The sequence below is a fragment of the Odontomachus brunneus genome, unplaced genomic scaffold (genome assembly GCF_010583005.1).
Source record: "Odontomachus brunneus isolate Ranch 3 - 2012 unplaced genomic scaffold, Obru_v1 Obru_scaffold_129, whole genome shotgun sequence".
NCBI classification, from domain to species: Eukaryota; Metazoa; Arthropoda; class Insecta; order Hymenoptera; family Formicidae; genus Odontomachus; species Odontomachus brunneus.
In genome coordinates, this window is record NW_022639579.1 from 951,391 (window position 1) to 963,427 (window position 12,037).

At 44.3% G+C, this 12,037-nt stretch overlaps 1 protein-coding gene across 1 annotated transcript in view; it reads left to right on the forward strand.

Moving 5' to 3' along the window:
- The window catches only part of LOC116849964 (G1/S-specific cyclin-D2), a 41,882-nt gene that overhangs the window by 26,015 nt on the left and 3,830 nt on the right, over positions 1-12,037 (forward strand). The window contains exon 3 of the mRNA XM_032827688.1: positions 8,715-8,877. Coding sequence (XP_032683579.1) covers positions 8,715-8,877 — 163 coding nt within the window. The remainder of the gene's footprint in view (positions 1-8,714; positions 8,878-12,037) is intronic.

Consider the following 12,037-nt stretch of genomic DNA (forward strand, 5'->3'; position numbering starts at 1 on the left):
AGAGAGAGAGAGAGAGAGAGAGAGAGAGAGAGAGAGAGCCGGGGCCGAGTAATGTTCCGGTCCCGAGCGAGGCGAGGAAAGGAAGAAGAGGTTTCTTATGTGCGAAAAAGGACCTGGGGTATGCTCCGGTAACCGGAGCAGATGTGTCCCGCAAAAGGCGGTTCCTGGAAGTAACCTCGAGAGGAGCCGACTCCATTGGCGTAGCCGACGTCAATTAAATCGAATCTCGGGTCCTCCACGACCACCCCCTCGCGCTCTCCTTGCCGCCCGTTGTCGCGTTCTCGTTCTCTCTCACGCGCGGCGAGGACTCGAGATTGAATTTTCAGGCTATCGGGGCGTTCTCTATAATTAGCCTCGCGTTGTTGGCGGATCCAACGATCCGAGAGAGACATGCGATTAGACCCGCGATAGGCCGACAAACAGGACCGGCGTCAAAATTGCAGCCTGCGCGAGGCGTCAAGCTTAGATCAAAGCTGCTGTGTGCAAAACGTACATACAACGCGACACGCGTACAACACGCGTGCGAATAACAGGGAATGTTCTTTTGGGTATTTCTGCGCTCTTCACTGACGTCTTTCGCTGTTGTTGAATTAATTTGGTGATGAGCGAACCAAACACAGTTGAAAATTTTGATTATCAGGAAGAATTTGGTTCTTCCGTTTCCTTCCATCAAAACGCGTTTGTTTCGTTCACACATTGTCGGGTTAATTCAAATTTTTCTCTCCCTCTGTAAACTGAGAAAACAAAAATGTTTGGTACTAAATGTATAATCACATAGAGAAATAATTACTATAAATTGTGGTTAAGAAAAATACCATCTGTTTTATTAAATTCTACTATAATGTTAATGACAATAATCTTATATGCATGTTACTACCATTCCCGCGTTAGAAACCAGAAAATATGGTTGGGGTCAAGAATAGCTATAATTTTAGTTAGATCAATCATTTTTTTTCTCTCAGTGTATGTTGTGACATTTCGCGAGGCTGCGCTTATCGCACGTTGTTTATTATTACCGCGTTCTTCGTCGTGGTAGTCAGTTTCTATCTGTTGGTACGAACGATGATTGGTTTTCATTGACATCGAGTTATCTATCCGTGGGAAGGCGGGGGGGTGAGAAGTCAAGATCGCAGAAACATTGATTGTTGACTTACGCATAATCGCGCACAGCAGCTTACTAAGCCGGGCCGCGCCAATGGTGGGCGAGGAATGCACGGACGGTGATTCTGGTTTTTGTTGCCAGTTATGCCGGGCCGAGAGGGAGTTTAGCCTTTGTACTTTATTTTTGGCCAGAATGGTAAACACCTTGCTCTCACAGGCGCCGCCCTTCGATCCCGCGCCGCCCTGCGCCGTCTTCTTTCCTCCTTTTATTATCCGCTCTGTGCACCTTCTCTCTTTCACGATCCGCATTACCACCTGTGAGAACCTGCCCTGATAAAATTCTCTCGGGATTATACAGCGACGAGATTTGGAAATGATCGCGTAATCGTGGGATTTCCATGTGAAACCCGAAGGACTTTGAGCGCGCTCGACGAGATCTTCGTTAATGCACTTTCGCGATTTTCCCGAAAAGAGATTCTAACATTCGAGAACTACGAAGTCCTTCATCTTCGTGATGATTTATGTTACGTGTCTCGTAAAGCTTAAGCTACTTAAAGTAAACGATACCAAAACACAGGGTCGGGTATTAAAGCGACATAAATCACGACCTGAGTACGAGCGTTCTCCGGCTTCGTTCAACTCTCGGTAATACCACACTATACGAGTGAGTAAGAGAGAGAGAGAAAGAGTTTTGTCCTATTTTCAGAAAAAGAAAAACAAGTAAATAGAATATAGTAAGGAAAGTAAAGGTTTATAAAAAAGACTAAAAGTTGCTAAATATCAACGAATAATTAAAATTACTGAAGAGAATGTTCAAGAAGTAAAATTAGGCCCAAAATTGGAGTCTGATGGTGACGAAGGATCAATTCGCGGGAGAACCGAGTAGCTGCAGTCCCGACGTTCGTAAAACTCCCGTTACATCATTTTGACCTATCTTAAAGCACATAAATATTGCTTACGCTCCACCTCGTCGCGACATTCGTAGAAAATATCATCTGAGTCCCAGTGCGACTCCTTCTAGCCTTTGCGGTCCGTGTTCTTCAGTCTCCTATCGATCCCTCATTGCGAACCAGATAAATCGAAGGCTCCTGCTTCTCGGAACCGACCAGGTAGCGACACGGGCACAAAACGGGGTCCCACTTCGTTTTCCTATTCCCGTTTGCTCGCTCCATTGTTCTCATGTCGCCGCTCACGTGGATACACTCCATAACGGAGTCCAGCCGCCACTTTCGATCGGATCTTTCGATTAGAACGCAATTTCTCGAATCCATGGAGCAATCGTAAACGGCGTAATGACACGGAATAACTTCACTAATGAAGAATTGATTATGAAAAAACAAAGTTGTCCCAGTAAATTAACGTCGGAAGAATCGCAAACTTATTCGACGATGGACGTTTGCGGATTAATTCGAGCGATCAGATCCTAGTTCGATTCCGCAGGAAAGGGTTAACGTCATTCATTCGACGGGATTACAAAACGATTTCCATGCATCCTTCCTCCTCTCCCCTCTCCTGCTCTTACTACTACTCTTGCTCTCTGTATCCTGTATATATCCGCCGACGACCACCTGTCGACGATTTCACCACCCACAAGCCGAAACCGGCATCTGGACGCCCTGCGAACTAAAAGGTGAAAAAAGAGGAAGAGGAGGACGCGTCCTCGGCGTGTACCACGTGGATATACGCGGTAATTACGATTAATGACCGTAATTATACGTGTTTTCGCTCCGCGAGTCGCTATCGCGACGTACTATCCTCTCTGTGTCTCTCTCTACTCTTCTCTGACGATGTGTCACGATATTCGGCGCGGCGAGCATTAAAAAGGTGCCACATGCGTCGGGATTATCTTTCTCACGCTCGGGAAAGCAGGGCGCCCAAGGTGCGCGCGATCCGACCGTGCGAACGCGATCGCGGCCCGGCCGCATGAATGAAACGCATAAACACCCCGCGCGCTTCTCCTCTATCGATCGCTCGATAGTTATTGACGTGGTGGTGGTGGCCTAGTCTAGCCACCGATGCAGTCGCAACGAGAATCGGAGCGGCCGTAAATTCCAGAACGGAAATGCAAACGTAACTGCCGTGAAAGTATTTAACCTCCATCGGGGAAATTTATTCCGAGTGAGCTAACTCGAACGTCATTACTTTTTCTTTCTCTCGTGTCAAAATGTCGCGTCGTATGTTGTCACGTATCTATGTGTGTCTGATTGTAAACCCACGATCATAAAAATGACAAAATATATTTTACAAGAATGATATTTTTCCAAAAAAGTAAAGTAGAATTAATATATCTACCGATATCTTCAAGCAAATTTAAGTGGATATAAAAATTGTATATTTGTTTGTCTCTTGTTAGTCTTTTCTCTCTACCACAATTATTTCTATAAAAAGTGTGACTATGGCCTTAATTTTTCTTGTGCTACATTTTACAAACAATTCAGTAGAAATTCTGTCTCCATATTTATATTAATTAGATATAAAACATATGCTATATCGCAATGTTTGTCAATCATTTATCCATCTTAGCTAATTCCCCGTACCTCTAAATAATTATCGCTATAATTGCAAGACCATTCTTTTGAGTGTATGAGAATTTTGAAGAAATTTTGGAAATATTCTCTAACAAACGCGATATCTACACGGAGAGAATATTTTGATTTTCTTTTTTATATAAATTTTTCTATGCTTCTACACGGCACAAAAAGTTACCAACAAACATCTGTGTATTGTATTTAAATGTTGTTATAATCCATATGGATATCTAAAAGTATAGCTGCTAATAGGCATATATTTAGCTATGAGACCAGTAGCAACGATAAAAAAGCTTAGTTACAGCAGCAAATTTTTAGTTACAGCAACAAATATATTTTCAGTATACAATGATTAGCTACGGCAGTTAAATTTTTTTTTCGCGTAGTAGTAATATAGCAGTAGGCTGCTAATAAAACCTATCTTGCCAAGGAATATAATAAATTTCAGAACATGGCAAATTTTTTAATAAATCCCAGTTCCTAAAAGATAAATAGCATACGTGCAATGAGAGGATAGTTAATTACTGCAATTTCAACTCATTTTTCGATTATAAGATCCCGCAGTAATTTTTAATTACTACAATATATATTATAACAGAGGGAGAATACCGAAAATAATTAAAATTCTCCCCGTGTAGTAAGCGAATCTAAGGATCGCGCGTATTTCGCAGAATGAAACGTTAATAACGAGTTTTCAGTAATGAGTTGTAAGCTCATCGTTCGTGATTCGCAGCCCTTTCGCTCTCCGCCACGGCGTCTGGCCTCGTTCGCCTTTTTTTATTCCGACTGTCGCTGTATCTCGGACGTGATAAACGGCCGGCTTCATTATTCCTCGCTGCATAATATTCTGCCTCGTCGTTGCCGGTGCGCACAGCGTCGTCGTATAATATGAATCGACCTTTATCGCATACGCGAGCGATTAAATTGCGCGTGCTCTATGCATGCGTGCATACGTGCGTGCGTGCACTCACATTTTCGCGCGAATTCCGAGTCTCACGCGCATGCGAGAGTACGCGCGAGCGTTAATAGAGTTCATTCTCCGATACATTATTCAGTTCTCGACTTCTTGAGCAATATTTTGCGCGCGATTTACGAGGATCGATAAACGATTGCGCTGCTCGCGAGCCGCAGAGGAAGAAGGACGAGGAATATCTGCGGTTATGTGTGCGCGACACAAGGATTGCACGTCAAGTTGGAAATGATTACGGACGTGCGTAATGGTGGCCTGTGTGCAGAGGTTTCACGCTGACCTGAGAATATATCGGGGCTTCACGGGGGTCACTTGGTTACTCTCTATATTGAAAGTGCATCGGAGGGCTGCGTGGGGAAAAAACGAGAGGCGCATAACTCGCACCTGCTCCGCCGTGTCCCACGGCATGCTTCGACACCTTCTTGCTCGACCGTCCCTCTTTTTCACCATGCCTCTTGATCCAATGTCGCTCGAGTATCGATTTCCGACACGCGCGCGCGCCGATACCGGAAGTCCCAAGGTTAAGGGCAAGAACTGAGATCCGTCGTGAGATCAATTCGCAGATTGTGAATGTCGAGTTCCACGATGGGAGTTGCTTGACGCGTTAAACGCCGCGATCAAATCTGGCCGCGACATCATGGAGCAATTCACGTTGGTTATTAACACTTCTCTCTTCTTTGTACAAACTGAAGAAAAGACATTTGGAAATTTATTTGTATGATACAAAATTTATTTCCGTGATATAAAATATATTTTTGAGAAATAAAATTTGTTTCTGTGAAATAAATTTTTGTCTCAGTGTACAAATTTTTGTTTCTTTAATATCATTTTGTCGATTTTTGCCGTTTTTTTCTTGATTTTTCGTCTCACCATGGTAGCCACGTGGCGCCTCGAAATAAATATCCTATGATAGACCACGCATATCTGCGTAGTGCACAACGTATCGAGTTCCTACGTCTGATTCTCGAATAGACGGGGAGGAAGGGACGCGCACTGTTAAATATTGGAGAGTCAAATTTAAACCAATTTCTTGAGTTAAATAATATTTAGTTATTTTTAACTATCATGTGTGTCAAAATTTACTATTTTAACACAAAACATGTGTTTAAAAAAACAACCACATCTAATCAACCCATTTAAAACAATATTAAGTCATTTTATTCAAAACAATTATCAAAACAATATTAAGTAATTTTATATTTTCAAATTAAAGTAATCAAATAGTAGTTTTCAAATTTAAGTGTTTTTTGCTAAAACAAAGGTTACATTAACGTGCACATAATAAAAAATAAACTAAATTTTAGTCAAATTTAATACATTTTTTTAAGTTAAATTATTTAACTCCATTACATTAGTTAAATTAACGACATATTTAGTAGGAGCAGTGGCGACTTATGATACGAATGGTTAAAAATAACTCAAATTGAGTATAATTTGACACTACAGATCTAACAGTGCGTCTCGAGGACGCTAAGAGCGCTCTTTTATCGCGGGTAAAGGTGTAACTCTTTTACGCTTGTGATTCCGCGACTACCGTGTTGCAATTTCCATTTTAATCCACGGCAATTAGGTTACCCCGTGTGCGCGACCAATTTACACGTTCACTTATCATTGTAAATTGCGCTACATGGAATCCTTTACAATGCAAACGTGGAAACGGGACAATCCCCGTGTATTCCCGGAGGGTGAGCGCATGAAGGGGGCGCCGCCTTATATTATCAATGCCCGCGTGCGCGCGTGCTTATCGTCGCCGAGATCGCGCTCAATTTTATCCCTGAGATAGATCATTGTCCCCCTCCCCCTCTTATGAATCATTACGTGTCGTTACGTACGCGCGAGCATCGTAGCGTGCACGCGCCGGCTACATCGTAGATTACACCGCTCGGTGACGAGCGACGACGGGATGCGCGTCGTCGTTGAGCATTTCACGTGTTACAGTAACATCCACCGAGGCGCAACACCGGCCGTATACGTTTGAAAAATTCATATCTCATGAATTGTACATTTATTTCGTACAAGGATTTTATACAAATTTCTTTTTTCGTTAAATGGAGCAAGCTGTTGCAGGAAGAGCCATAATTGTCGGCGACTGTAATTGCACAGTGCGTTCACGGTCCGTAATGATTATGATTTGAAGTGGTAGAGGACGGACAATTGAATAACACGAACTCCCGCGGGAGATCGACAACAATTACGTCGTCGAATCAGTACGTCAGCGCAGTATCGCGCGTTATAGCAACGACCGTGATTCTGTCTCGTTTGCAAGACGAAAGAAATACAAATGCGAGCAAGAACGGAGAGGAGCCAAGCAGCTTGAATAATCGTATCACACTGAAATTTCGCCGGATTACGTCGCACGACGTGATAAAGGCACGCAGCGTCGCGTGATTTACTCTCGCGCGAACGGCGGCACACAATCGTGTTGTGAAAATTAATCGACCTATGTCACCGTCAAGATAAACTGCATCGTGCTTGGAAAGTAAGCGCGATACGACCGGCGACTCGTTCTACGGCCGGTAGAACGTAGCGATTTGCACACCGACACGGCGCCACCGTCACGTTGCGGCTCGCAATCTTCGGTGTGTACGAGCCTTTGTTTCATTCACCGGTTTCCTCACGCTCGTACGAGAGGAGCGTACGAGAGCGAGAGCGAGCGTGAGCGGCGAGCGTACGCACGCACGCACTCGAGCGCGGAACCCCTTCAAGGATGAGAATAAGCTATGGAGGAGAAGAAAGACAGAGAGAGAGAGAGAGAGAGAGAGAGAGAGAGAGGAAAAGAAAGAGATATTCCCTCGGCTTGTCTTCCCTCGAGCGCACATCCTCTTCCATTCGAGGACTTTAATTTGACTTGTACTACGCGATGACTACGATGACGGATAGACTGTCTTCCTCCCATTTTGTTCGCGAGACGCGTTCGCGCACGCACCTGTTGCACGGTTTCTATGTATTCTCTGCGATTTTATTGCAACAGATTGCTCGTTTTATTTCGTCTTCTGGTTACGTCAGTGCAGTCTCGTCCTCACAAGGCGCGCAATTAGTTTCGTGTGGTCGTGCAAAGATGCGTGATGCGAAGTGCAGTGTGGAGAAATAAATGCGCAATACGGAGGGACAATCGCGCGTTCTGCTGTCCAATGAAGACACCTCGAACTACGCTCTCGGTGGAAGCGCGTTTCGTCACAGCTGAGCGACGGGAAGAGAGTGTAGCCTCGCCGAATTCAATGGACTTTTAATCAAGACGAAGGACACGTAGTACTCGTCGCGCTACTCCCGCCGTGTAATTTCACGGTCGAGAGAGAACGGGGATACTACGACGTACTCCAGAGAGCGGACGTAGTAACCTCGTCAGAGAAAGGGTTAATCTCTCTCTTTCTCTCGATCTCTCTGTCTCTCTCCCCCTCCCTCTCCCTTCCCTCTCCCCTCCCCCCTCTCTCTGTTTTCTCGTGTTCAACACTCGGAACGGTGAGAGAGGCCAAGGCTGCTTGATTTTTGACGTGGCGCGCACGATTCGCTGTCGCACCTGCCCGCAAATACGGGCAATTAAGAGCCGCGTTTCCGTGTTTAAAGAGGCGCGCATTTGCCATTTATCCGCGATGAAAAGGATCTAAAAAGGATCTAAAGCGCGTCTAATGACTCCTCCACGAATTTTACGAGACGCGTCTTTCTATCGCTGAGACGCATACACATTGTGCACAAATTGTATTATTTAAAATAAACGTACGAGCTCGGGGATTATTAGAATATAATTGCGGAGTTTATTTAAAAGTGCAAATGTGTATATCGCGCTAAATAGATAAAATCTCAATGGATCTCTCTCTATCTTTCTCTCTCTCTTCCCGGATCTTCGTGAAGTGTTTAATTTCGAAAAATTAAATGAAATCTGAAATCCCCAATACACGTTATACATGTATCTTCGTTTGCACTACGATCGTGCTCATAATTATCGAGCGACGTGGAAAATTCAGTCGATCAGATGGAGAAGAGGCGCTTTGAATTGACCTTGAAGCATCTATTGAATATTATCCCCCCCCTTACCTCCCGTTCCTCTCTCGCATAGAGCGAGAGTCTATCTGTCGCGAAGTTAAACGAGCGCCATGCGCCCCGACTTATTGTTGCAGAGGTGGGAGCAGCTGGTCGTTTCTAAGTTGAAATGGGAATTGTCCGCGGTGACGCCCGGCGACTTCCTCATGCACATCCTCAGCAGATTGCCGATGCCCCGTACCTGGGACACCGTCATGGTCAGGAGGCACGCGCAGACCTTTATCGCTCTCAGTGCAAGAGGTAAGAACGAGCGTAATTAGAGTAAAATTTAAAATTCGATTTAAGAAGGAACGGAGGAGAAATATCGACGAATAACAATAATTTCGCCCGCTCTTGTCCGTTCAGAATTTTACATCACATCTTTTACCGACGTTTGTATCGCGATTTCCTCTACTATTTTTTTTTCTCCCTCTTACTCTTCTTCTTGTCGTTTTATGCATTAGTAATCACATGAGCAAATTGGCAAATTTCGAGATTTCCGAGCTTTATAAGAATGGAACTGAGATATGAATCTTGAGATGTGAATTCGTAAATTTAAATCCGAATAAATGTGCATATATCTCAGATTGAACCTGAATATTCCTTCATTGTAAGTTTGAAGGCACAAGTGCGCAGTTATTTCTAAGGTGAACGATACATGCAATTTGCGCTGTAAGTCTGTAAGAATTGTTCTTTGTCCTCTGAATATCGGTCGCATAAACATGTCCGTGCGCACAGCGCGGTTCACCTCCGCGAAATGCGCTTCTTATGCACCTTGCGCTGCTCTTTGTTGTCAGCGTTGCAATCGCGCGCCGCGATGGCAGCGTCGTAATCGCCGCTACCGCGCCGTACATGCCCGGTAAACAACAACTGGAGTACGTGCATCGTTAGTATGCGCGTTAATAAGTATACGCCGGCTCATCGTCGCACTTACGTACATACGTACGTACTTACGTACACATACTCTCGACGGAAGCCGTCACGTAACGACGAGTCGCTCTCTTTTTCGTTTCGTTTCTTTTCTTCTCTTTTTTCTTTCTTAAATGGGTCACGCGTGTACACGTAGACGATGCCGGCAATAACGCGCGACGCGGCTTGGGAAGCGCTGAGCGTCGCTCGGGAGGATAATCCGCGTCCGTTATTACTACTGTTACACCTCTCGCCCCTGTTACTCGCGCTATCATTAGCGCGCCTTTCGCGGAAGAGGAAGAGCGGGATCTCTCTATCCCGGGACTCTATAAAAAAAAAGAGAATGAACGGTATAATTTTTCCACGCCACGTAACGCTTATTGTAACTTCCACCGCTGCCGTTATCGCTGCTACTTGTTATCGTCTATTACCGTCACGCTATTATTAGAATCTGCTGCTATTTTATCTCCATGAACCAAATGGAAAAAATTGTTGATCCAGTTGGAATTATCATTATTTTTGGCCTCAATTGTTTTAACACGAAAATGGTAGCAGTAATAAGATTATTACCACTAACATTAACGTAGAATTTAATAAAACAATGGTTTTCTCTTTACCATAACTTATAATAATTATCTTTTTACGTGATTATAGTTTTAATACTAAATCTACTTTCTCAGTGTGCTAATAACGCGGCGAAAGATATGATATTAGTAAAAGTGTAAATTGCGACATTGTATGAGAACGTTTTTGTTCAAACAGGATCGCTCCTTTCGATTTCTCTCTCTGTCTCTGTTTATCTCCCTCAATCCCTCTTTGTCTGTTTATGCGTTTCTCTACCTTTGTCTGCTTTTCTCTGTGTCTCTCTATATCTGTCTGTCTCCTTCATTTATTCTCTGTCTGTCTCTGCCTCTTTCTACCTCTTTCTACCACTCTCTATACTTCTCTGACTGTCTGTCTCGTTCTTCTTCTCCCTGTCTATCTTTGTCTCTCTCTCTCTCTCTCTCTCTCTGCCTCCCTCAGCCATTCTCTGTCTATCTCTATCTCTTTTTGCCTCTCTCTGTTGCTGTCTGTCTTTTTCTGGCTCTCTCTTTTTTTTTATTATTCTCCCTCAATTTTGCAATGTCCATTTTATTGCTGTAGCCACAACCACAGTGTCGAGATCTCACAATATTAGTCGTGACATAAAATATTCGTCGCGACGAAAACCAAGAAAATCTGCCGTAGGCGAAGGAACGCGACGAGAAAAAACGCGGCTGATAGTCCACGTGGCGCTAAAAAGGATCAAGATCGAGCGCGTTTAAATGCCTGGACGCGTCTCCGCGGCTGTTCTTCTCGTTCTTCTCCTTCGAGGCAACTCTCTGCCTTTCTCTCGTTACCTCCGCGATTCTCTCGCTCGGTTGTTATTACAACCGCGATTGCAAAAACACGACGCGGTGAGCGACGCTGGGAGGATCTTCGTCCTTCGCCTTCGTGGACCTAGTGCTCGTGTTGGTCTACGACGAAGAGCTCGATAGACCAAGGAGAAAGAGAAGAGGACTCGGCAGGATGAGGACGTGAATCGTTTCTCACGGCCAAACTAGGCTGTTGTGCCGTTCTCGGATAGTGCGTTTTTCTTCGCGCAACAGGGAAAGTGAGACGGTGTTTTGTCCGCGAAATTTTCCGCGAAATCGGCGGTCCGCAAAACCGGTTATCTTTCAGTAAAAGGGATGGACAGATAGTAGCAGGTATCGAGAGTAACAGATATAGATTACTCGGCAAGGTTAATTTATACGCGGTTGACAAGACAGACGCTTATAAACCTATTTATTGTTCGCACAAAGAGGCGCCTGAGATTACATCAGTATGGTTTTGATTATGCAAGCTAAACTCGCTCTCTTTCTCTCTGTCTCTCTCCCTCTCTCTCTCTCTCTCTCTCTCTCTCTCTCTCTCAGGCTTGAGTTTCGGTACGCACTGCTGCTGCACAGCGATAATTTCGTCTGATGTTCACATTCCGCAGCTATCTTGCGCCTTGCACCCTCTTGTCTGCGTGCTCCCTCTCTCTTTCTCTTTCTCCTTTCCTTTCTGTCGTTCTTTTTCTCAAACTGGTTCCACGTATCCGTTTTCTCAGTGCACGTTCTTAATTTCACTGATTAATAAACCGTGGAGCATCCTGCGGACGATTTACCAATATGGTTCTCTCTCCTCGACCGCGACTTTTTCAATCTTCGGGCTTCATGCTTGCTCAAGACCGCATCGCGCGGTGCCTCGGTTCAATCATTAAATTCTTGATTGACTATTTAACGTCGATTATTTAAATTCTAATTATTCAAGTCGTAATTTAAATATGCAAATTTATCCGTCCCCTTCGCGGCACGCTTTATTCTGAGCCTGAGAAAGCGACATGGTTAATGTATAATTCCTGCCTTCTTCTATTCCTCTCAAGTGAATCTTGCTAACGTTAGAGAGAGAGAGAGAGAGAGAGAGAGAGAGAGAGAGAGAGAGAGAGAGAGAGAGAGAGAGAGAGAGAGAG